Here is a 26,784-nt window from a genome sequence, read left to right as displayed (position 1 = left end):
CCGTTAATACCAACACAGAGAAATGTTTCAGTCTTACATCTTTCCAGCTGAGAACCTCTTGTGCAGCTCCAGGCCTGTTGCTTGTTTGTGGCCTGAAGCAAAGCCTCGTAAATTTCGTGAACATACCCCTGGTGGCTGTGGGTTCCTTCAGTGGAAGGTGCCTGGTCATGGTCATTGTAAGTAGCACAGGGGCTACTTCCCAGGTGCTCCTGATTTTCAGAAAGTTATCTTCAGGAACAACAACAACAACAAAATAGGGGTTCAGGCATTCCTGGGAACTGGGCAATAATGTCAGAATCCTCCAGTTTCCAAGAAGGCTCAGACTTGCCTAGATGAGCGTTTTTCCTCCCATAAGGAAAGAACTTGTTATTTTAGGCTTCCAATCTCATCCTCTTTATCATTCTTTTGACTCTAAACTCCCAGCGGCAGTGGCTCTGTAGCGCACGTGATAGGGTTTACCCGGGTTTAAACAGCCCCAGCTTGTCAGGATCTGCCGGCTTCCCACCCACACATTCCCTTCTCCTGCCAGATGTTCTCCGTAACTGCTCACACGTGCCCATTGGCAGGCACACGTGGGCTTCAGCCAGCCTCAGGCGGGGCGCACTGCCGAACACAGCACCGGTGTGGCCTTCCTGTTGCCCGTCTGGCCAGTGGGGGCGCCTTCCCGGAGTCCCAGGAGAGAGCACTGCAGGGGCTCCCCCAACGGCTCTCTGCCTCCTGGAGAATTTCACCGCCTGAGACAGGTGCCGGCTCCTTTATGGGCTTCCTAGCTGGTCTGTGCTCTTTGCCTTCCATTCTTGTGAAGACCTGTTTGGGTTTTTTTGTTGTGTGTTTTTTTTTCTTTTTTTTTAAAGATTTTATTTATTTGACACACAGAGAGAGAGAGAGCTTGTGCACACGCATGAGCACAGGAAGCTGCAGAGGCAGAGGGAGAAGCAGGCTCCCTCCCCTGACTCCAGCAGGGAGCCTGATGCAGGGCTCAATCTCAGGACCCTGGGATCACACCTGAGCTGAAGTCAGACCCTTAACCGACTGAGCCAGGAGGTGCCCCTGTATTGTTGTTGTTGTTTTTTAGAGCTTTTCTGTTCTGTTTCTTACTTGATGCTTGCTTGGACTTGACTCATCTGTGCTTCTGAGCCCCCACCCCCTGCTGATGTACGTGGGGCCGGCAGCCACCACTTAACTGTTTGAGGCTCCTGCACATCAAGACTGGTCACGGAGCTACAGCTCACATCCCTTTTCCGCCAGGCCACGGTGGAGAATGGTGACGATGTCATTCTGCAAAGCTTTGGGCAACTGGCCCTCGTGCCATGAGAGACGGGCATGAAAGGCAGTTTCTTCTCTCCTCTCATGTTTCGGACTTTAAAATTAAGTGTGTGCAGGCAGGATCCATCACGTTCAACCCTGGTTTCTTTTCTGCATTCTGACTATCACTTCCTGTCTGGTTCCCTGCCTCGGATCTCCCTGCCTTCCAGTCTGTCCTCCATGGTCAGAGCTTTCTTTCTAAAATTCTGATCTAAACACTTTTCCTTTCTCTAAAGTCTTTCACTGAATCCTATTGCCTGTAGGATAAAATCAACCCCCTTGGCATATACAGCAGGCCTGTGGCTTCCTCACCTGTCTGCCTCTCTCACAGCAGCTCCCATGGTAAGTCCTGCCTCCAGCCGGGCCCGGCTACCCGCAGCATCAGGCTCTCTGCTCCCCTGTTTTTGAGCACCCACTCACTCATCTCTCTCCGGTCGCTCTGCCTGATTAATTCATATCAGCCTTCAGGATTCAACTGAGAAGCCCGCTCTTCCTGAAGCCTTTCAAGCTGCCAGGACTGGTGGTTCATTCCCTCGCCACGTGGACATACGCATACCATCACACGCACTTACTACCATCACTCTCCCCTGTCTTAAGTAGGCATCAGGCTGTGGGTCCCCATGGTACCCTGCATTAGCAAGATGTGGGAGTTGTCTGTGCAGGACACAGGTGTGCTGGGGTAAGGGACTGTGGCTGTTTTCACTTGTACCAATGTGGTGCACGGTGTTAGGAATGCTCACTGTGGAGAATGAAAGGATTAATTAATCCAAACACACACTGCGTGTTCACACATCAAGAGGTCGGTCCCTAAGGGAAGCTTAATCCAAATCTCACTGAGAGCATTTGCGAAGCACATAGTAGGTCGTTAGTGAATGTCTGTTGAGTCAAAGAAAGAATGAATGCACATACACGCATTCATTCAATTTACCCCAAAATGTACTGAGAAGAGAGCCACAAGAGAACTTCACTTCCTCTTGACTGTAGTGGAAGGAATGTGGGACTGAACAATCAAAGATTAATTACCTGAGTGAATCCTTTTACCCCTTTGGCCCTCTGTTTCCTCCCCTGTCAACTGAGGTGTTAGAATGTTTGTTTATTTATTTATGTAAAGATTTTATTTATTTATTTGACAGAGAACAACAGCAAGAGAGGGAACACAAGCAGGGGGAGAAGGTGAGGGAAAAGCAGGCTTCCCGCTGAGCAGGGAGCCTGATGCAGGGCTCCATCCCAGGACCCTGGGACCATGACCTGAACTGAAGGCAAATGCTTAATGACTGCGCCACCCAGGCGCCCCTAGAACTAATATTTAATGCCTATGAACATTCTAGATTCAGTCTTCTTTAGAAGGCCTAAAGTCAAATGACCAGCTGCTCTCTGTGAAGTGGCATGAATTTGGGACTTATTTTTTTGTCTCATTGTGGAGAATATTCATGACAAGCCCTTAGCAGTGGGCAGAGGGTCAGAGCCAAGACCCTCCTGGACCAGAGTTTGCCCAGATTGGGTAGGAGGAGGCCAAGACCTAGTTGGAAAGCAACCATAGTTAGGGAGTCATGGCCAGGACAAGATGCTCTGAGCAAGGCAGGGGCAGCAGTCATATCCCATGGTAGTCGGAGGTCAGAGCTGGCCAGAGATCACTAGGAATGAAGCCTTGAAGGGGCTCCAGCATATGCTTTCAGGGGTGTGTTGAAAATGCATTCCCCTCTTAAGCAAGTCTGTGGGAAGAGCCCGGGCAGGTCATTAAGAACAGCTGTCTCCAGTTGTCTGAGGAGGGGTGGGCGAAAGAATCTTTAGACTTAGCCTGTGTCCCTGCAGAGCATAAGATGGAAGCTAGGATGAGGTTAATTTGGGGCTAATAGGAGGGAGAAGAGTTTAATATTGTCCAAATGATAACGAGATGAACTAACTTAGGAAGTGATGTGGTCTCCGTTACTGAAAGAGGTCAGGCGGCAGCTGGATAATTCCCCCGCAGAGATGTTGTGTTAGAGATTCTTTACTTGTGAAGGTTGGACCAGACAACATTCAGAGTATTTTTTGATTCTGAGAGAGCCTTTGCTTCTCATGTCCTCCCTGAATCTTGTTTGGGGACACACTTTCAGATTTCATAGCCCATCCTGCTGTGACGTGGTCTCAGCACACCCCACTGTCCTGGTGACCAGCCTCTGGGAACTCTGCAATCTTTGAATGTCCCCCTCAAAGTGGAGCACTCTGGATTGGTCATCATGGGCCAGGATGTGGCCTGACCAGAGCCTCTGGGGCATTACACAATATTTGAGGGTAGTGGGCGTATGAATTGCTCATCTCTCTCCTCACTCGGAGCTGAGCTGTGGAAGCAAACCACAGTGAGCCTCGGCTTCTGGTAGGTCTCATGCCACTTCAGGTGGTAGACAGACCTCACTTCCTTCTGTCCACTCTTCTCTGCCCGAGTTGACTTCACATATCTCTGTGATGGATCTTCTCATCCGGACACGGACTCTCAGGCTTGGGGATTACTTTCTATACTGGGAATTTCCGTGGCATTCCACCCGGGCCTGCTCAAGTGCCTCCCATTTCACCCCAAATGTCTTCTTGCTCTGTTTTTTGTTCCCCGTCCCCCTTCCTGTTCCTTTCCCATCTCTCCTCTCTCAGCTCTCCATGCCCTCTGAATACTACAACATTTCAACTTGTGCAGTGTTTTTCTTTTCAGATTCTTTGCCTTCTTGGCATCCTGGTGAAAAGGAATGCAGATGGCTTGTCAGTTCCATTGTGCATATGAAGACAAATGCCCAGCGAGGTTAAGTGATGCGCTTAATTTCCTGGCAGGAACCAGAGGGGCAGAAACCTGGTCCCCCCCACCCCCATCCTGGAGCTCCTGCTGCATTTGCTCATGGCATTAGAGTCCCAAAGAGCATCATGCTATGCTCTGTGTGTGTGGCCATTGTACCAAAGGAGTTTACCCGGGGAACAATCCCAGGCCTCTAGAGAGTCATAATCGGAGACCACACCGAAGTCAACAAACAAGAGTAAAAAGAATAAAAGAATTTACAGAGTGCTTCATAGTTTTCAAAGACACTTCTGAGTCCTTCCCCTTATGTGATGCTCCCCAAAGCCCTTTGAGGTGGAAGAGCTCAGGTGAGCCTCCTTGTGCAGGGGAGGGTCTTGGGTGGAGTCCAGGCCTGAGGTAGGGGGAGGAGGTCCTGGGCAGACACTGGCTCCTGGTGCACAAATTTTCCCTGTTGTCTTGCTCCACGAAAACCAGGAAAAGGGAATGAGTTTTTCCCCTCTGGTGTCAAAGGCAGTGGAGACCTAGGCTGCAGGGCTAGGGTTCTGGGCTTGGCGGCCGGCCCAAGAAACAGCTTCAGGCCATAACTGGAGGTGGGAGCTGGGCCATGTGGCTGGGGTAGGGGCAGTGGGGCAGACTCTGACCCTGGCAATCAGGCTGGCTCGGGAAATCCCGCAGACTGGAATATAAGGCCGGTGGGAAGGGAGCCTGTTGTTTGGAAAGAAAGGGGTGAGGCGGGCTGCGGAGAGAGACGGCCTTCTCAGATCTGGTAGCTACATCAGTGGGGATTCTGCCATGAGGACAGGCACTGCTCTCATCAAATATTAGTCTTGTTATAATCTTGGGGATATTTGGCCATTTCTTCAGCCCGTACCAGCAAGCACCTACTGAATGTGAGAATCCCTAACATATTTATAGTTTAGTTCTTTTTACGAGGACTTCCTTTGTATAAGTGTGTATTTTTATATCTGCATATCGATAGCTCTATCATCACATATAAGTTACTCTTGTGAAGCGCATAACCAAACCATGGGAGAACCAAGTATTTCCCTTCATTCATCATTATGAAACTGAGACCCGAAGAGGTTAATTAGTTTGCTTAAAGCCCCACAATTACTTAGAAGCTGAGCCAAGTTTAAAATCCATGTTTCTTGAACTCTTTTATGGGTGCTTATAACTGCTTTCCCCATGGTAAGCAGTGTCTGACCTTCAAGGTGTAAGCTTTGAAGAGAAATAAAGAACAACACCTTTATAATTAATGCTTGGGGTTTTGCTTTATCTTTAAAGGCTGGTAAACCAAATGCAGAGTCGAACCATGATGTGAGCCCATTTGGTTTCAATCCCGGGGGGCATGGGTATGGTTGTTATTCACTCTTTAAGTCAACCAGAAACAAGTCATCTTCCTAGATTTGGGATTAATGTCCATGCTCTGGTGCATCCTGACCTGTGGCCTAGTGGAGCAGGCCAGTAGGAAGAGAGCATTGGGCTTCCTTGGCAGAGTGTCTGTGGGTGAGAGGGGAAGGGTCCTGGTTCAGCCAGCCTGGCTTCTCCTGTAGTGAAGGAAGGTCGCTATCCTAAAGCTTCCAGGGTTCCTATCTGTGACTCAGTTCCCCTCCCAGTCCCCCACAGCCTGTTAGGGTGTAGATCTGAGTCCCTCCAAGCCATCCTGCTCCTACAATGGGCACAGGAGGCTCTACGGCCCTGGGCTCTGGGAACTGAGCTTGAGGAACCGAGCCGGGCGGATCCCTGAGATACCTCTTGCTGTTGGCTCAGTGTGATACCCTACACGCCCTTCCCAAAGGCCTTCCCTCCCTCAGGTGGAAGTCCGGGGCGGCCTGGGTCAGGGTGGGGCTTTGATGGAGATCCTGTACTTCCCTGGAAGCCCGGGCCTGGCTGTGGAATTTTCCCCTGTCAGGTCATCCTGCTGCTGCTACCTCCCCCTTCCCGTTCCAGCCAGGAGCAGCCTTTCTGCATTTTCTGGCCCAGTTCGTGGCCTGCAGGGAGCCCGTCAGAAACTCTGATATGGCCCAGAACCTGGCTTCAGTGTCAGGAACATTTTTCACTTATCCACCAAATGTTTATTGGCCTATCAGCCTGTGCTGGGGCATCGGAGGCGGGTGGAGGGTGGGAGGGGGCGTGCCCAGCCTGCTGTGGTGAGTGCTACTGGGAATTGCAGCCTGGATTCCTGGCTGGTCACCTACTCTGGAGGTTAGTGCCCTGGTACTGCGTGTTTGTTTCCAACTTTCCAGCTCCTGACGTCTGCCTTTCAGAGCCTTGCTCTGCTGGGCCATGGCTGCTTGCCCACTGCCCCACGTATGTATTGCTGTAGAAGCACCATTCCAGATCCATGCATTAATGGATGCATGGATACAGCCTGGGTATACGGTTTTCAGCCTTAAGGAGGAAGGAAATTCTGACATATATTTCAACATGGATGAACCTTGAAGACATTGTGTGAAGTGAAATAAACCAGTCACAAACAGGACAAATATTGTACAATTCCCCTTACATGAGGTCCTTAGAGTAGTCAGATTCACAGAGCAGAAGGTCGAATGGTGGCTGCCAGGGGCTGGGGTGGGGGATGCACAGGTCGTGTTTAATGGGGATGGACTCTCAATCTGGGAAGATAGAATGTTCTGGAGATGGGTGGTCATGATGGTTGCACAACCATGAGGTTGACTGTACTTAATACCACAGAACTGCGCTCTTTAAAGTGGTTAGAAGGGTAGCTTTTAGGGGAATGTACATTTTACCACACAAAAAAGTGTAGAGGCTTAGAGTCGCAATTTCATGGTCTCTCTCCTGGTTCTGTGGGTTGACTGGGCTCAGCTGGGTGGTTCTTGCTTAGAGCTTCTCATGTAGTTGTAGTCAGATGGCGACTGAGGCCAGAGTCACTGAAAACTCAAGCTTCCCTGGCTCCATGGCATTCCAGAAAAGCATTAGATAGGGGATATTGTTGTGGCCATCTTTGGAAAACTTCTATCCTGAAAAATGGTTGCAGGAGTCCTAAAGAGTTTGGATAGGAAGGGGTCTTAAGGGAGGTCCATACTTCTCTGCAGACCTCTTTTGTTGGAGAATTCATTTGGTTAGATTGTTAGAGTTTGAATCTTCATAAATGGTTAGGACTTTTAGAAACCACTTGCCAGCAATGACTTGTTTTAACTTACCAAGACGGAACGAAGCGGAACGGCACAAAACCTCCCAAGCACCAGCCTCCTGGCTTCTAGGCTGGGCAGATGGCTGTAGGGACCTCACCCAGAGGAAGTCTCTTGCTGTGACCAGTAGTAGGAGGGGCTGGTGGGAGATGGTATGGTGAGAGACACCGTAGAGGTATCCAGTGGAGGCCTGCCTGCATCTTGGAGCTGGGTGAGCCCCCTGTGCTGGGCTGGACCTGTCAGCTTGTGGACCTCACTGGGCAGCAAAATAAGAGGCACCTGGGGGCTCTGTGAGGACACCGGGTGGTGGTCATTTTAATGGAGACCCAGAGTCGAGATGAAGGAGACCATTCTGCTACATGCTCAAGCACCTAGGCTGATAGGTAGACACAGTTAAGTTGTTTTGTTTTATTTTGTTTTTAGTTTATTTATTAAGTAATCTCTACACCCAACATAGGGCTTGAACTCAGGACCCTGAGATCCAGAGTCTCATGCTCTTCTCACTGAGCCAGCCAGGTGCCCCATGATCTGTAAGTTTAAATATAATCTCCCGCCCCTCGTTGAGAATGTCAGTGGACAGATCTGTTCATTCCCATCTACTTACATGTTTCTAATTAGACTTTGCTGTAAGTGCAGAATTCTTCGTGCAAGCATCTAGTGGCCTCTGAAATGCAGTAAAGTTCACAAATATTTTGCACGCACTCCCCGCAGACTGAGAGACACAAATATTATTTTTGAGAGTGATGTCTCCATGTGAGACTAAGAGCCCAAGTAAATGTTGACCTTCTGTACTTGTTATATAATTAAGACTCATAAGTGATTTTTAAAATCTTAGAATTGCTCCAGGGCGTCTGTGGCTCTGTCAGTTAAGTCTCTGCCTTTGGCTCAAGTCATGATCCCAGGGTCCTGGGATGAGTCTGCTGTCCAGCGCTCTGCTCAGCGGGGAGCCTGCTTCTCCCTCTGCCCCTCCCCCTTGGTCGTGTTCTCTCTTTCTCAAATAAATAAAATCTTGAGAAAAAAAAAAAGAATTGCTTGGGCTTTTACATATGTATACACATGTACATTCGTGGGATTCCTGGGAGTGTGAGGGTTGAGCAGATGTGCTTTGGTTCCGTTGTAAGTCAGTGGTTCCTGCCTGTGTATTTGCAGTGATGTGGACGTTTCCAGGTGAGCTTGCTGGTCAGCAACAGCCCAGGGCAGGCTGTTGATAAACCAAAATGTGTTTGATCTGAGGCTTGCACACAGTGCGGATCACCACTGACGTCTCCTCTGGCTTATGAGGTCCCTGCTGACATCACCCCTGGCTTATGGTCCATTTTGGGGAGACCTGTGCCTAACTGGGTTTCTGTCTGCTCAGCGGGATGGATGAGGCCCGGCCGGAGGCTGTCCCTTAGCTGGTGTTAACCGGCACATGACCAGAATGCACAGAAACATGGGCCGCAGATTTGGTCCCCTGTGCCTCATCTGCTGCCCGGTGGCTCTGCCCTAGCAGATGTCCCCTCCCCAGGGAGTCTCCCTGCCCCCGAGCCAGGGCTGTCCTCTCCCAAAGCCCTAGGGCTCTTTAGCTCAGAAGGGTGAGCACTTTTGTCTTTCATCTGTTTCCTCTGGTCTTTACTACCCCATTACAAGCAACTTAGGAGCAGGAATCTAGTGATAAAGGCCTCTCTTTAGGCACCTGCCATCCTACAGACCTGACTTTACTTAGTGTCATTAGAGGCTCAGTTTGCTCCAGCTGCCATGACAGGAAACCCCAGCCTCTGGGGCTTAAGCAGCAGTGTTTCTCGCAGGTCTGGAGCCTGGAAATCCAAGAGCAAGGTGTTGGCAGGTTTGGTTGCTTTTGAGGCCCCTCTCCTTGCCTGTGTCCTTACGTGGCCTTTTCTCTGTGTCTGCCTCTCTGGTGTCTGTCTGTGTCCTGACTTCTTGCGAGGACAGTGGTCAGGCTGGCTCAGGGCCTCCCCTGGTGGCCTCATTTCCACAGAATCAACTCTTCAGAGGCCCTCCCTCTAACTACAGTCACATTCTTTAGTATGGGGGATTAGGGCTGAATTTGGGGGAAGGCACATGTCAGGCCAAAGCAAACACTAGAAGTTAACTCGTATTATTCCTTTATTCACACCGAAAGAAACAGAAGCTCAGGGAATTCACCACCTGCCCTCTGTCGCACACTGGTCAGTGGTGGGGCTAGGAGTCACACACCATCTCTCTAACTTCCAGACCCTTCTTTCCCCACCACACAAATCAGGTCTTCCTGGTTTCTGCTGTCTGCCTGGTGTTTCACCCAGGACCCATAGAAGACATAGAAGACTATTTGCTGAGTGAATGCGCAGGGGGCTGGGGCCCACACATTTGGCAGAAGGGCCCCAGAGCCAAGGATCAAGGTCCTGGGTCTCTCCCAGCAGGTGATAGTCCTTGACTTGTCAGACAATTTAAGCCGTGGGTCATGATGGGCGTGTGGGAGGGACTCAAATTCTACAGCATTAAATATCCTTTCTGGGCCATTTAGCTACAGCTTCTTCTGAAAACACTAAAAGTAATTGCATGGTAATTAAGATAAATTACTTGACCAATTTTCCTAGCAGAGTGGTTGTATTGGTCCCTCCTCCCCCTTTAAATATTTCAGTCCGAGAGAGATTCTCTTTAGAGTCCTTTAAACTTCCAGGGCTTTCTGCTTATCTTCAGGAGGGCCCCTGGGCCAGCAGAGAAGAGGGGAAGGAGGAGATTTGCATGTTTAAGATGTGCGATCTGAGGCAGGGCCCCCTCAGCTGACTTTATGCCACAACTTTTTCATGGTTTCCTTTGAGAATGCAGAATCAAAATCTGGGAGCCACCCCCTGCAGTCACCACAGGACCCTACACCCCCCGCCCAGCCCTGGGGGCCCCCTCGGGAGATAATGCCCTTTCTCATCTCCTACTCTTGAGTGCCTTGCTCTTCCCACCTAAGAGCCCACAGGAATATAAATACCAGAAGGCAGCCCTGAAAGCAGGCCTTGTTTGCCTGCCCTCGCCTGCACGAAGGCTGGCTTGTCTGCCTCATTCCCCTGGGCCGCGGCGGGCTGGATATTTTGGAGAGTGGGAAGTGCTAGGGCCCTTTAGCGGAGATAGGGTTCAAAGAGGGGGGGCTGTTACTAGGGCTGCCAGGAACCAGTCCGCCTGGGAGACAATGCTACCCCAGAGCTGCAGAAACCCAGGACCTGGGGGCTGGGGGTCTGGGTGGCCAAGACAGGGACCGCTGAGCCCAGCCTCTGCCTGTGGGCCCCAGCATCTGTGTTCCCTTTGCTTCCATACGGTCTGCCTGGCCTCACCCCCACCCACTGCTGAAATTGCACCCACCCCGCCACTGCTGACCTGGTCACTAAACCCAGAGGCCTCTCATCTCGGCTGTCCCTGCCCTCTGTTGCTCTTCAAGGCCCCAGGAGGACATCTTTCCTGCCTTGGGGGTTTCGGTACCTCCTGGTTTTACCTTGGCCTCTTGGATGTGTCTCACTTTCTCCCCTTTTTTTTACGCCTCCTAGAAAGAGACCAGTCCTCAGCTTTGGACATCTTGTGGCCTCCCCTGTTCTCTCCTGCCTTCGGCTCTCACCTAGCCTAGGAAGACACCCAGCTCTTCATGGGTAGCCCCTGGTTTTCTCTCCAAGTGCTGTCTTGTGTTTCTAGCTCCTTGCTAGATATTTCCACTTGGATGCCTCTCAAACCGGACTGATGTGTGTGGCCCTGCCTTCTTCCTGCTTCTCTGGTGGCCCCTTGTTTCTCAGTGCCAGACTCCCCCCTTTTCCTGTGTTTTCTAGATCATGTCCAAGTCCTGTCAAGAAGACTTCTTTCCTGATTCCTGTCCTGGTATCAGTGTGATGCAGTGGAAAGAGCACGAGATTTGGGGCCCAAACAGGGTTCGATTCTGATAGCACCTTTTTCTGGTGCCACCTCAGGTACATTGCCCAACTTAAGCATCCAGTTCATTGTCTACAAAGTAGACACACACACAGAAGGGTGGGACGCCTTGTGTGGCATACGCCACTCAGTGACCTCAACAAGGAGCAGAGTTTCTCAACCCTGGTGCTACTGATCTTTGGGGCCGGCTCAGTCTTCATTGTGGGGGCTCTGCTGTACATGGAGGGGTGTTTAGCAGCAACCCCCCACTAGGTGCCAGGAGTACCCGCTACTGCCCTGTGTGACAACTAAGCGTGTCTGCAGACACTGCCAAGTGTTCCCCTAGGGAGTAAAGTCATTCCCTGTGGGGAGCCAGCTGGACAGAGCCATGCGGAGTCTTGGGTGTGGGTGACGCGCGTGGTTCCAGGTTTTCACCGTACAGTGCTCAGCCCCACGTAAAGAAGGACCACGTCATTTTTTTTTAAAGATTTTATTTATTTATTTGACAGAAAGATCACAAGTAGGCAGAGAGGCAGGCAGAGAGAGAGGGAGAAGCAGGCTCCCCACGGAGCAGAGAGCCCGATGTGGGGCTCGATCCCAGGACCCTGAGATCATGACCTGAGCTGAAGGCAGAGGCTTAACCCACTGAGCCACCCAGGTGCCCCGGACCACGTCATTTTTGAGCAGTCTTTTCCCTGATGACTTTCGACATCTCCAGGTGCTGTGCCGACTTGCTTAAGCAGTTCGTTTCATTTCACAGCTCAGTTTAACACCTTGGTTTTCTCTTGTCAGAAAAGGGGCGATCCTCCGGGCTAGACAGGAAGCCTGGGGCCCTTGCCAGTGTCCCCTGCAGGCCTAATATGGCCTGCTGTTCGGCTGGGGGCTGCTAGCAACGGTCAGTGCTGAGTCAAGAACCCCTCGCTTGTAAGCACTGTGGTACCATCTTTTTGAGTGCCTATGAAGTAGCATTTTACTTACTAACTTAGCATTAACTTATTTGGACCTTAGGAAGTAGGTGTCATTCATTTTCACTTTATAGATGAGGACTTTGAGGATGTTAAGTAACACACCTTGGGGCCAATAAGCAGAGGAAGCGAGCTAAGAGGCCAGGTGACTTTGTACCTGAGAGGCTATGAGCTAGACCTCTGTGCTCTCCTGCCTTTGTGGGTTGGGCCTTTGCTGTGACTAAATAAAGGACAGGAGCCCATGAAGGAGGAGCGTCTTTTAACTGTGGCTCAAGAGGTCCCTGTCGCACCATCTGCAGGTCATCAGGACCGGGAGCAGCCGTTTAGGCCAGGCAGACGGCTGGTTGAGACCAAGTCCCAGCCCTGTGTCTGGCACCAGGAAGACTCTCATTTAGGTGGTTTCCTTCCTTCATATCTTGGACAAGACTTGGCTATGGAATGTGCTGGGTGCTCACTCTTCCCTAAGAGAACAGCCCAAGAATTCAGCGCCACTCACTAAGGTGGCAGATGAGAGGCTGAGCCCAGCCCTGTAGCCCCACACAGTGTGGGGCTGACCCTCTGTAGTGGGAGAGCAGGGTGGGTGGAGGCATGGTCATGTGCCAGACAGAATGGACACCCAGTTCAAGAAAAGGGTTTGTAAGAGGTCTACCTATGTTAAAGCAAACTGCAGAGACTGAGCATTTTCCTTTCTTCCTGACTAGAGAAAGGAAGGTTAGAATGGGGAGACAAAGGAAAGCAAAGGAGGGAGAGAAAGAGAGAAGATGCACCGAGTACTCGTTATGTGGCAATTGATATATGAGGCAAATATTACCATTTTACAGATGAAGAAACTGAGGCTCAGAGACCTCGGCTTAGCAGGTTTCCATAGTATTTATAACATGGACATGAACATGGTGTGCCGACTCCATAACCATGTTAATGGTGAGAGGCATAACATTTGGAAATGAGCATGGCCCACCCAGGCCCAAATCTTTGGGTTCATTCCTGGGACGAGTCCGTTTGGGTTGGTGTCCGTTTATACAACTCTGTACATTTAGAAAATGGAGCAGATATTAAAAGAAGGTTAACAAAAGAGCTGGGACCCAAATTTGTCCTGGAGAACTGAAGGTTAAATCCACAGGGGAGCCGTGGCGCAGGGCGCTGAGCTGGAACCAGCGCAGATAGCATTTGAAGGCACGGATAGGTTGGGCTGCAGTTCAGTATTTTACAAATGGTATTTCCTGTCGCAGAGCTGAACTAAACAGCACACATGGTTGTGATTAAGTAGGACGGGCTGCGGACCGTCTGGTAACCATGCAGGCGCTCCACGTACCGGGGGCTTCTGTGACCCAAGGCGAGGGTGTACACTGCAAGGGTTTTCACCACACCGAAGGCTTTCTGTTGCCTTCGGATCCTTTCGGTTTCAAAAGTTTGGATGCCCCTTTAAAGGGAAAAATTCTATAGGAAAGATATTTTAAACCCTCGTGTAGCAAGCCTTCACTGATACATTCTGCACGCAGGGCCGTCCCTGACTTTGGCTTTGTTTCCCAGACGTATGTCCCAGGATGGCAAGGAGGGTAACTAGATCGCAGACCTCCAACCAAACAAGAGCCACAGGGAGGCTTTGCAAACACGGCCCCCGTCTGGCTCCAGGGGTGCGGTGGAGGAGTCCAGCCCTGGGAGAGTCAGAGAATTCCTTCTTTGGGGGACAGCCAATGGAACCACACAGATACTGGCACAAAGACATTCTTTCTCTAGATTATGCGGCATTGTTGTGTGGCGCAAAAAAGGCACAGGCATAAAAGGACTAAGTCCAGCCCTTTGCAAACACAGGAGCATTGCTGAGGGTCCAGATGTGATCATGAGTCTCGAGTAGGAGTCAGCCTGACGGTGAGAGTTAGGTGGAACTAACAGCAGGAGGTGACTGCTGGGTGCCTGTGATGCTTTCCTGAGCAGGACACCCCTTCCACGTCCATCCTCCCCCAGCATCTGGCAGCTACGGAGAAGCCAGAGCCGACTCTGGGACCATCTGAGACCATCTGAGAGAGTGTTGTTCTCCACAAGTGGGGATGGTCTTCAGCTGCAGATGAGCAGGAATGCTGATTCGACCGCCAGATGCATCTAATTTGATTTGGATCATCTGCAGGAAAAGGTAGAGCTTCACATCCACGCTCTGACTGGTTTCTGAAGAGAAGCGAAGGAGATCTGCAAAGAACAGCAGGAATAGACCCTGGAGAGTAGAGCGGGCAGGGTGGCATGAGAGCACGATGCGAGGCGTTGCATGAAGTTTGGGGAATTCAGCAGTGTACACCAAGACAGCCCTAGTACTGGAAGAGAGGATGGCACCTGAGGGTGTGTGTTGGGCTACAAGGCTGGAAAACCCTTCATCGTTCAGGGTGATGCAGTCGAGAAGGGACAGGAACTAGGACAGACTGAGTTATGAAAGCCACTCTCAGAACTGACCCAAATTGCTGCAGAGCTGTTGTTCTTGAGCAATCATGGGGAAAACTGTCTCCAAGTTTGTCTTTCCCTCAGCCTGATGTCCCCGCGGCAGATAGGTGTGGCGGGCTTTGTGGAGACCTCGCCTCTTTTCAGGTGAGAACAGCCCCTTTGCAGCTTGGAGAGTTCCTGGCTCCAGGAACCCTCCGTAGTGAAAAGGAGAGTGGTGGGAAGTGTTCGGAAATGAGAATTAGGACACCAACACCACAGGTCGCTGGATCTCATAGGATGGGTGGAATCTCATAGGTGGGTGGAATGGGGCATGGGCTCTGGGATCAGACAGATCTGCCTCTGTTAGGCTGGGTGACTTTAGGCAAGTAGCTTAACTTCTCTGAGCCTTATTTTCCTCTTCTACAAAATGATATTATTACCTAATGGGGTTGTGAGGATGAAATGCACACACAGCCCTTAGCATACCAACAGCACATAGCAAGTATTTGATGTTTGTTGGTGTGGTTAATTGAGCAGAATACCTCCAATTTCTGCCTAACTCTGAAATGCAGTGGTTCTTTGAACTGAGGAGGGCAGTATAGAGATTTCCTTTATGGGAAACTGAAAAGACTATTTAAAATTACTCAATTAAACATGCAATGAACTGCCTGGTGATGTCAGACATTTGTAGACTATGTGGAAAATGCCCTAACGAATGAGAGATAGCCCCTCTCTGAAAAAGCTTCACTCTGACTCTCAAAAAACATATGAATTTTTCCTACAACAACTTGATGATTTTCATTCCCAGTTCTTTTTGGCGAGATAATTATTCCATCTAGTGCTGCCTTTTCATAAGGCTTATTGCAAGCAATTTGCAATATTTCTAATAACATTTAAGGTGTTGCTATTTTTGGAAGATTTACTTTTTTAAACAATTTAGAAAAGTTCGTAATCTCCATGATACTCTTATAAAAGGATGAGCTCTTCAGTGAAAGAAAGAGGGGGAATTCCCTGATTGTGTGTAAATGCAGACTTTCTTGTGTTTGCTATGACCCAAGGCCTGCCTTTGCTCATCCATCGTTTTGAAAAGTGGGGATAATTATTTCAGATCTTCTCTCAGTATCCTGGGGGCTTTTAAACTCTGGGTACATCCAAGACAATGTGCCAGGCCCTGAATGCCTCCTGTCGCATGTGTTGAGGTAAAAGGTTGAAAACCAATGTCGACCTGTATCACCCTTATTCCCAGTGTGAGTAGGCATGTGGGCTTATGCTACTTTGAAAATGGGCAGCTCAAAAAGATGTCTAATAGTTTAAAGAGAAGCAAACACTCCTCTAAAAACCTTCAAAACCTGGAGATTGATTTCTAGCAGCTTCCACCATAAAACATTTTTCTTTTCTTTCTGTGCCTCATTGGGTCTCGGTGTCTTGTTCTGTCTCTGAATTTTGTCTGGCATTGTCTTCCAGGAGTTAGCAGGATAAAGCAAACTGACTGAAAACAGACCTCTGGAAGGATTAGGGCATGTGGGGTGCGATGCAATATACAGCGGAGGAAAGAGCCATAAAATCCAACCAGAGGCACCTCTACTTTGGGGGAAGGCCCCTGGGGATGTCGTGCCAGAGGCCCTGGATTCCCAGCTCTGTGCTAAGTGGAACCTGGACTTTGGACAGGGGGCCTGGGTACTGTGTCTACTCTGGATTGTTGTGAATTTAAATGAGATGTTCCCTGTGACAGGGCTCTGTAAACGGTAGGACTTCGGGACCTCGGGAGGCACAGACGCGTATTGAGAATCCCGCCCCATTTGCATGGCGGAAAAAATCCTGAGGCTAAGTGGGTGATGCTGCTTGGAGACTTTGTGTTTGCATGTCTTGAAGGAGGTGGGGTGAAGTTGCAGATGAGTAAGGCAGGACACGTTCTTGACCTCACTCTGGGCTTTTGTATCCCTCCCTGAGACCCAGGGGGCTCGGACAGACTGAGAGGCTCTGGAAAGGATGTGGCCTTCTTTCCGTGCTGAAGGAGGGGGTGAATTAGGAGGGAAGGGAGGGGAGGGAAAGCCTTAGAAGGAATCGATTCTAGTTGTTGACTTTGGGCTTTGAGACTAGGAGAGAAAGATGAGGTCATATGGGAGAAAGAGGCAGCAGAGGTCAGAGAGAAATGAAATGAGTGTGAAAAGGATTGATAAGGAAGGGCAGCAGGAAGGATATAGGGAAACACACCGGCCCTTGACCTCGGGGAGCCAGACTCCTAGGCTCTCATTCCAGGAGCTGCCTTCTAAACAGGGACAAAGATTTGGGCTCCTCTTGGGCATGATACAGAATCCTGTTTGGTTGTATTAAACTCGCATTGCATGTGCTGAGTGCCTCCAGGCTGAGCCCTGCCGAAGGGGGCAGAGTACACTCTGCATAGATTTTGTATTTAACATAGGGGATTTTTTGCAAGGTGTGCTTTTTAAAGTTCAAGGGTCGCTGAAAAAGTCATGAAATTGATTTATCTGGTTTATGGTAATTACTTTTGTTTTTTCACAAGAAGCAAAAACTCTGAAGAAGCCAGTATCCGTGCTCGAAATTCTGAAGCTACCAGTGAAAAAGAGATGAAGGAAAATGTTTGGTATAGGTCAGAATAGGATTCCATCTAAAGCGGGCTGATTCCTTCTCTTGGTTTCTTTTAAATAAAGCTGGCTAATATGTAAATATTTACATGCATTTCTCACCCCATATGAAGAGTGATTTTGGCTGGATTCCTTCTGAAGAGGGTAGGATAGGACGGGTCAAGAAATCCTGCGGTTGATTTCCTGCCTCAGAGCCTGCGGGCTGTGTCCCCTGGAAACAGGGCTCTGCCTGCTTTGAAGGGAAAGTGCTCTGTGCAGATCCGGCCCAAGGGCAGTGACAGTAAAATGCCCTCCAGAGAGAGCCAGCTGGCCTGGACTGCTGCTCCCTGTGTTTGGTGCCCTCAGGAATGTGCGGATTTAGCAAATGACAGCACTGAGCGTGCCCTGTCCCCAGTGGAGCCCCAGGCTTGCTCTCTCTATAGAGGCTGGCTCTTTTCCAAGCTTGAAGGATAGGACTGGTTGAGCCCTCATTATCCACGAGGGGAAACGAGCAGGCCGGCTGGAGGGAGACAGATAGGCCTTTCTCACGGGCTTTATTCCAGCAGGGTTTGAGTTTTCATATCATGGAGTTTTACTCTGTTAGTTTGAGAGTTTGGTCAAAAATCCCAGTGGTAACATAATTACTGCTTTTGAAAGAAATGTCAGTTGGATGTCAGCCACCACAGAAGTATTTCTGAGTGGGAAATGACCCCTAGATGATTCTGCTCTCATCACGAATGTCCGGAGGGGCTTTGCGCACAGCTAATGGGTGACAGACCAGCACCTGGGTGCCCAATTCCCAGCTCCGTGATGTGGCCCATACAGCTCGTTGCCTCCCCTGTTATTAGAATCATCTCAAGAATTCAGGTTGTAGTGTTACAGGATGAAGTGACCTGTGCTCAGATTCTGGTTCTTTCCAAACTCAGGTCTGTATCTGAGAAAAATGATTATGCAGAAACTTATATAAAAACTTGTTATTCATAATAGCCAAAAATTAGAAATAAACCAGATGTCCATCGCCTGATGAATGATGGATAAACAAAATGTGGGCTCTCTTCACAATGAAATATTATTCAGCCACCCAAGGGAATGAAGTACTGATACATGCTATAGAGTGAATGAATGTCCAGACCAGGCCAGTTAAAACCAGGCCGGGAGTAGTTGTCAGGGGCTTGGGCATGGTGGTGAGGAGAATGAGGATTGATTGCTAGTAGCTTTGGACAATGACTCTAAACCCAAGTAATCTCAGTTATGGGGGCACTTGGGTGGCTCAGTCGGTTAAGCCGCTGCCTTCAGCTCAGGTGATGATCCCAGGGTCCTGGGACTGAGTCCTGCTTTGGGCTCCTTGCTCAGTGGGGAGCCTGTTTCTCTCTCTGCCTCTGCCTGCCACTTTGCCTGCTTGTGCTCTCTCTCTCTCTGACAAATAAATAAATAAAATCTTAATTAAAAAATAGCAACAAATTTTTAACAATTTTTTTACACTCAACAATTTTTTTTTTAACTTGGCCTCACTCAAAGGGTGTTTTTTTTTTCCATTTTATTTATTTTTTCATCGTAACAGTATTCATTGTTTTTGCACACACCCAGTGCTCCATGCAAAACGTGCCCTCCCTATTACCCACCACCTGTTCCCCCAACCTCCCACCCCTGACCCTCAAAACCCTCAGGTTGTTTTTCAGAGTCCATAGTCTCTTATGGTTCGCCTCCCCTTCCAAATTTTTTTTTTTTTAATAAACATATAATGTATTTTTATCCCCAGGGGTACAGGTCTGTGAATCGCCAGGTTTACACACTTCACAGCACTCACGATAGCACATACCCTCCCCAATGTCCATAGCCCCCTCCCCCTCTCCCAATCCCACCTCCCCCCAGCAACTCCCAGTTTGTTTTGTGAGATTAAGAGTCATTTATGGTTTGTCTCCCTCCCAATCCCATCTTGTTTCATTTATTCTTCTCCTATCCCCCTAACCCCCCATGTTGCTTCTCCATGTCCTCACATCAGGGAGATCATATGATAGTTGTCTTTCTCCGATTGACTTATTTCACTAAGCATGATACCCTCTAGTTCCATCCACGTCGTCGCAAATGGCAAGATTTCATTTCTTTTGATGGCTGCATAGTATTCCATTGTGTATATATACCACATCTTCTGTATCCATTCATCTGTTGATGGACATCTAGGTTCTTTCCATAGTTTGGCTATTGTAGACATTGCTGCTATAAACATTCGGGTACACGTGCCCCTTCGGATCACTATGTTTGTATCTTTAGGGTAAATACCCAGTAGTGCAATTGCTGGGTCATAGGGTAGTTCTATTTTCAACATTTTGAGGAACCTCCATGCTGTTTTCCAGAGTGGTTGCACCAGCTTGCATTCCCACCAACAGTGGAGGAGGGTTCCCTTTTCTCCGCATCCTCGCCAGCATCTGTCATTTCCTGACTTGTTAATTTTAGCCATTCTGACTGGTGTGAGGTGATATCTCATTGTGGTTTTGATTTGTATTTCCCTGATGCCGTACACTCAACAAATTTTTAAGTGTACAGTACAGTATTGTCAACTATATGCATACTATTTTGCAACAGCTTTCTAGAACTCTCATCTTGCACAGCTAAAACTCTTTACCCACCATCAGTCACACACTTTTCCCCTCCTCTCCCTCCCACCTCCCCCCACTCCAGCTCCATCATTCTCCTTTCTGCTTCTGTGCATTTGACTACTGCAGATACCTCGTGTAAATGGAATTATATAATGCTTGTTTTGGTGACTGCTTATTATTTCACTTAGCATAATGCTTTTAAGATTCACTTATGTTGTAGCCTGTGCCAGAATGTCCTTCCTTTTTAAACACTGAATAAGATTCCCCATATGCCCGTATATCACATTTTCTTCACCCGTTCATTAGACGATGGACATTTGGATTGTTTCCACTTTTTGTCTACTGCGAATAATGCTGAAAGGAAGACGAGAGTGCAGATATGTCTTTGCGATCCTATTTCAATTTTGGGGGGTCCAATTCCTTAAGTGGGATTGCTAGATCATCTACGTGGTAGTTCTATTTAATTCGAGGAAACTCTATACTGTTTTTCATTTTACATTCCCACTTCATTTTACATGACATTGCACAAAGGTTTTGATTTCTTCATATCCTTGTTGACACTTGTTATTTTGTGTTTTTTGCTTTTCTTTCGTTTTGGGTGGTTTTTTTTTTTGTTTTGTTTTGTTTTTGTTTTTGTTATAACTGTCCTAGGTATAAGGTGATACTGTGGTTTTGATTTGCACTTCCCTGCTGATTAGTGATGTTGAACATCGTTTCATATACCTGTTGTCCGTGTATATATCTTCTTTGGAGAAATGTCTATTCAAATCTGTTGCCCATTTTTAATTTTTTTTTTTTTGGTCTGTTTTTTGCTATTGAGCAGGCATTCCTTATGTATTTTGAATATTAAACCCTTATCAGATATATGGTTTGCAAATATTTTCTCCCATTCGGTGGGTGCCCCATCTCTGTTATTTCCTTTGCTGTGTAGATTTTGAGTCTGATGTAGTCCGATTTGTCTGTTTTTGCTTTTGCTGCTTGTGCTTTGGTATCCTATCCAGGAATTCATTGCCAAGACCAATGTCATTGAGCTTTTTTTTTTGAACATAGGGGAAAACTATGTTTTCTTACAGGAGTTTTTTTCAGGTTTTATGTTTAAGTCTTTAATCCATTTATAGTTGATTTTTGTGTATGGTATAAGGGTCCATTGTCTTTTTTTTTTTTTTTTTTTTTTTGGCATATGGATATCCAGTTTTCCCAACACAGCTTGTTGAAGACACTGTACTTTTCCCATTGTATACTCTTGGCATCCTTGTTGAGGATCATTTGACCGTGTGTGTGGGTTTATTTCTAGGCTTAATACTCTGTTCCTCTGGTCTGTATGTCTGCCTTTATGTCAGTACCATACTGTTTTGAGTATCATAGCTTTGTAATATGTTTTAAAGTCAGAAAGTATGAGGCCTTCACCTTTGCTTATCTTTCTCAAGATTATTTTGACTGTTCAAAGACCTTTGAGATTTCATATGACTTTTTGGAGTGTTTTTTCCATTTCTGCAAAAAATGTCATTGGGACTTTGGTAGGGATTGCATTGAATCTGTAGATTGCTTTAGATAGTACAGACATTTAGACGATATTATTTCTTCCAATCTGTGAATGTGGGATATCTTTTTATTTGTGTCTTTTAAAATTTCTTCCAGCAATTACTTTGCAGTGTAAAAGTCTTTTCCCCTTTTGTTAAATTTATTTCTAAGTATTTTATTCTTTTTGATGGTATTGTACATGAGATTGTTTTCTTAATTTCCTTTTTGGATTGTTAATTGTTTATGTATAGAAATGTAATCGATTTTTGTTGATTTTGTATCCTGCGACTTTGCTGAATTTGTGTATTACTTATAACTGTGTGTGTGTGTGTAATTTTCAGGGTTTTCTATAGATAAGATCATATCATTATATGATATGTGTCTATTAAATAGACAAAATATAATTTCTTCCTTTCTGATTTGATGCCTTTTATTTCTTTTTTTTTGCCTAATTGCTCATGTTAGGACTTGTAGGACTGTGTTGAGTAGAAGTGGTAAGAATGAACATCCTTATCTTGTTTCTGATATTAGAGGATAAGCTTTTAGTTTTTCACCATTGAGGATGATGTTAATTATGGGCTTTTCATAGAGGGCCTTTGTTATTATTTTGAGGTAATTTTCTTCTCCCTAGTTGGTTGGCTGCATTCTTATTATGAAAAGGTGTTGAGTTTTGTCAGGTGCTATATCTGGGCCTATTGAGATGATCATGTGATATTTATCCTTTGTTCTGTGGATGTGGTCTATCATTTTGATTGATTTTCATCTGTTAAACTGTCCTTGCATCCCGGGGATAAATGCCACTTGATAATGGTGTATGATCCTTTTAATTTGCTGTCGAAGTTGATGTACTAGTATTTTATTGAGTATTTTTGCATTTGTATTCATCAGGGATATAGTATTTTTCTTTGCTTGTACTATATTTGGTTTAGGTATCAGAGTAAAGCTGGGCTCATGAAATGAGTTTGGAAGTTTTCCCTCCTCTTTAGTTTTTTGGACGAGCTTGGGAAGGATTGGTGTTAATTTTTCTTTAAGTGTTTGGTGGTATTCTCCAATGAAACCATCTGGGCCTGAGCTTTTATTTTTTGAGAGGTTTTGACTACCAATTCAATTTCCTTACTAATTATAGGTCTGTTCAGATTTCCTACTTCTTTATGATTCAGTTGTGGTAGGTTGTATGTTTCTAGGAATTTGTCCATTTCTTCTAGGTTATCCAACTTGCTGGCACGTAATTGTTCATAGTGGTCCCTTATAGTCACTATTTTATTTCTGTGATACAAGTTCAGTGTCACATCTTGCATTTCTGGTTTTGAGTATTTTCTCTTTTTTTCTCAGTCGAGCTAAAGGGTTGTCCGTTTTGCTGATCTTTTACAACAAACCAACTCTTAGTTTCCCTTTTTTTCTACTTTATATTCTCTTTCATTTATTTCTGCCCTAATGTTTATTCTTATTTTCCTTCTCCTAACTTTGGGCTTAGTTTGTTTTTCTTTTTCTAGTTTGTTGAGCTGTAATGTTAGGTTGTTTATTTGAGGCCTTTCTTCTTTTTTAATGTAGATCTTTACCACTATAAACTCTACTCTGTCTGCTGCTTTTGCTACATCCATCAGTTTGGGTATGTTGTGTTTTCATTTTGCTTACCTCGAAATATTTTCTCATTTCCCTTTTGATTTCTCTTTGGCCTATTGGTTGTTCAAGAGTATGGTGTTCAATTTCTACATTTGTGAATTTTCCAGTTTTTTTCATTCTTTCTCCTGTTGATTTCCAGTTTCATTCGGTTGTGGTCAGAAAAGACACTTGCTATAATTTCCGTCTTCTTAAATTTGTTAAGACTTGTTTTGTGACCTAACGTGTGATCTATCCTGGAGGATATTCTGTGTGTGCTTGTGAAGAACAGGTATTCTGCTGCTGTTGTGTGTTGTGTGTTGTCTGTTTGGCCTATCATGTTGTTCATGTGCTCTGTTTCCTTATTCATCTTCTATCTGGATGTTCTATCCATTATTGAAGGTGGGGTATTGAAACTCTGATATTATTGTGTTGCTATTACTTCCTTTGTTTTTTTTTTTTTTTTTTAAAGATTTTATTTTATTTATTTGACAGAGAGAGAGATCACAAGTAAGCAGAGAGGCAGGCAGAGAGAGAGAGGAGGAAGCAGGCTCCCCACGGAGCAGAGAGCCCGATGCGGGGCTCGATCCCAGGACCCTGAGATCATGACCTGAGCCAAAGGCAGCGGCTTAATCCACTGAGCCACCCAGGCGCCCCTCCTTTGTTTTTTTTAATGTTTGCTTCATGTATTTGATTGCTCTGATGTTGGCTTATTTATATATACTTGTAATTGTTATATCTTCCTGGTGAGCTGACCCTTTTATCATTATATAATGTCCTGCTTTGTCTCTTGTGACAGCTTTTGATGTAAAATCTATTTTGTCTGATACAGTATGGCCACCCCTGCCTGCTCTTGTTTCTGTTTGCATAGAATATCTTTTTATATCCTTTCACTTTCAGCCTAAGTGTGTCCTTAAATTTCAAATGAGTCTCTGGTACACAGCATATGGTTAGATCTTGTTTTTGTTGTTGTTGTTGTTAATCCATTTAATCATCAGAAGTGCTACAATTCTTTTTTTTTTTTTTAGATTTTTTTATTTATTTGACAGACAGATCACAAGTAAGCAGAGAGGCAGGCAGAGAGAGAGAGAGAGAGAGAGAGAGGAGGAAGCAGGCTCCCCGCCAAGCAGAGAGCCTGATGCGGGGCTTGATCCCAGGAAGAAGTGTTACAATTCTTAAGCATTTCTTTGTACTCAGTTAATCTGTGAATATGGTTGCTTTTATTTATTTATTTTTTATTTTGAACTTATGTTTGTGACAACACTTTCTTTTATTTTTATTTTTTCAAGTAAGCTCTATGCCCAACATGGGGCTTGAACTCACGACTCCAAGATCAAGGGTTGCATGCTATACCAGCTGAGCTAACCAGGCACCTCCCTGCCCCCAATTTCTCTTAAATCTAAGTATTTCTCAGAACTAAAGTAACTTGGATTTCCTCCGCATTCTCATTTAATATTCTTCTTGTCTCTTTCTCCTCTAACAGACACAGCATATCTGATTTCATAGACGAGACCACAGTCTGATTCCAAAGATGTGTTCTGCAAACCCAGGCAACTGGGTCACATTTGATGAGGATTCTGCCTTTCAGTCTTCTCAAAAGTCAAAGAATTTGCCTCTGGAGAATCAAAGCATCTGTAGGCCCAATGGACTTAAGCTGAACCTTTCTGGTGCTAAGGAATTTCCCAGCGGACCTTCCTCTGCCAACAGTACCCCCCTCTCCTCTCCTATCATAGACTTTTACTTTAGTCCAGGACCTCCAAGTAATTCTCCTCTTTCTACACCTACCAAGGACTTCCCCGGTTTTCCTGGCATCCCCAAAGGAGGGACTCATATGCTTTATCCTATCCCAGAATCATCCTCAAACAGTCCATTTACAGCACCAGGAGCAGGCTCTTCTGTATTGTCTACTAAACCGACCTGTTTATCCCATGCTTCCTTACCCAGTGACCACTCATGTACACATCCAGCTCCCAAAGTGGGTCTTCCAGATGAAGTTGGCCCTCTCCAGGCTGAAAGCCTAGGGTTCCAAAATGATGCCCCCCAGTTTCAGTATTTTCGGGAGGACTGTGCGTTTTCAAGTCCATTTTGGAAAGATGAAGGCAGTGCTTCCCAGTTTGCCTTGGACCCTTCAGGAAGCAGAAAGATGTACCCATCAAGAGAGAAAGAGATGCCTCTCGATCAAAAAAGCTTAAATCAGGGTTCATTTAACTACATCTGTGAGAAACTTGAACATCTCCAATCAGCTGAGGACCGAGACTCATATGGAAATTTGTCTGTGCAGTGTCTGTATGCTGAAGACACCGCCTCTTCCTTTGTCCCCCACACACTTTTCAGGAGTCAGCCCAAACCTGGATGGTCCTTCATGTTGAGAATTCCTGAGAAGAAGAACATGATGTCTTCCCGTCAGTGGGGACCAATTTTTCTAAAAGTCTTACCTGGGGGAATTTTGCAAATGTATTATGAGGAGGGGTTAGAAAAACCATTTAAGGAGTTACAGCTCGATCCACATTGCCGGCTTTCTGAACCCAAAGTTGAGAACTTCAGTGTAGCAGGAAAAATCCATACTGTGAAGATTGAACACGTGTCTTACACAGAAAAAAGGAAATACCACTCTAAGACAGAAGTAGTTCATGAACCAGACATCGACCAGATGCTGAAGTTAGGGTCCACAGAATACCATGATTTCCTTGACTTCCTGACCACCGTGGAGGAGGAGCTAACAAAGTTGCCACCTGTTTCCAAACCAAAAAAGAACTACGAGGAACAAGAAATTTTTCTGGAAATTGTGGACAACTTTTGGGGGAAAATCACTAAAGAAGAAGGAAAATTGGTTGAAAGTGCTGTCATAACTCAAATCTGTTGCCTCTGCTTTGTGAATGGGAACACAGAATGCTTTTTGACCTTGAATGACCTTGAGCTGCAAAAGCGAAATGAACGCTATTTTGAAAAAGACCCAGAAAAGAAGGGGATTGATATTCTTGACCATCATTTTCATAAGTGTGTGAAAGCACAAGAATTTGAGCAATCAAGAATCATTAAGTTTGCACCGCTGGATGCCTGCCGGTTTGAGCTGATGCGTTTTAAGACTTTGTATAATGGGGAAGATCTTCCCTTTTCCCTCAAGTCCATGGTGGTTGTCCAGGGGGCCTATGTGGAGCTTCAGGCCTTTGTCAACATGGCCTCATTGGCTCAGAGACCATCCTGTGCCAGTGCCTTGAGGTCCTGTGACAATATCATGATACACTTTCCTGTCCCGTCACAGTGGATCAAGGCCCTCTGGACCATGAACCTCCAGAGGCAGAAGTCCCTGAAGGCCAAAATGAATCGCCGGGCATGTCTGGGGAATTTACACGAACCCGAATCTGAACCTGTTATACAGGTCACTGTGGGGTCAGCAAAATATGAGAGTGCCTACCGGGCCATCATATGGAAGATAGACCGGCTTCCTGATAAAAATTCAAGTAAATATTCAACACCCTCAGTTGACTTTCTCGGGAAGTAGCTTCAGTGTTTTCAGCCTCCTCCTTGGGTTGAAACCAGGTTGAGAGAAATGATAACTTCAGTCCCCTGGGGCCATGCTCGGGTTGCCTGCTGGGAGGTGCAACATTTAGTCGGGCAGTGGATTTAGTGTGTTTATTTCTAGCAGATAAGTTTAACTTAAGAAAAAAAATTTTTAATACCATAAAAAAATGCTCTGAGCTCAGATTTTCTTGTGGATGGTGTCACTGAGGGAGGATTCCTTGCTGGACTTTGTGACATTAGCCACCAACCTCAAATGTTAAAACTATTGCTCACAGAGCTTTGATTCCCTAATTAACCTTTAAAGATCTCTCATGCGTGAATATACCTGAACGTTTTTGTATTCTCAGCCAGTACCACGTTATCCTTCGATTTTGCTCCCTGCTCTTTGAAATAAGACTGCCTTTCGTTTTTACCCAAATTGATTCCTTTAGCTGGTTTAATTTGGCCATCATGACTAGCTGTTTCAGAAGTAAGTAGACACAACCCAAGTATTAAAAATTCAGT

The 26,784-nt window shown here is 46.4% G+C and overlaps 1 protein-coding gene across 4 annotated transcripts in view; it reads left to right on the top strand.

The window, feature by feature from the left end:
* Positions 1–26,784, top strand: part of STON1 (stonin 1) — a 46,365-nt gene that overhangs the window by 9,249 nt on the left and 10,332 nt on the right. Inside the window, exons 2-3 of one of the 4 annotated variants that reach the window (XM_045979829.1) lie at positions 3,989–4,413; positions 24,242–26,219. In XM_045979829.1, coding sequence (XP_045835785.1) covers positions 24,290–26,219 — 1,930 coding nt within the window. In that variant the 5' untranslated portion in view covers positions 3,989–4,413; positions 24,242–24,289. Of the gene's footprint in view, positions 1–3,988; positions 4,414–11,092; positions 11,142–14,540; positions 14,622–24,241; positions 26,220–26,784 lie in introns of those variants that run through there. The other 3 variants (XM_045979831.1, XM_045979832.1, XM_045979830.1) reach the window with 3 other exon arrangements.

Source organism: Meles meles, chromosome 15 (genome assembly GCF_922984935.1).
Source record: "Meles meles chromosome 15, mMelMel3.1 paternal haplotype, whole genome shotgun sequence".
In the NCBI taxonomy this organism is placed as follows: domain Eukaryota; kingdom Metazoa; phylum Chordata; class Mammalia; order Carnivora; family Mustelidae; genus Meles; species Meles meles.
Note: the sequence above shows the minus strand (reverse complement) of the source record. Positions and strands in the feature narration are given on the sequence as shown.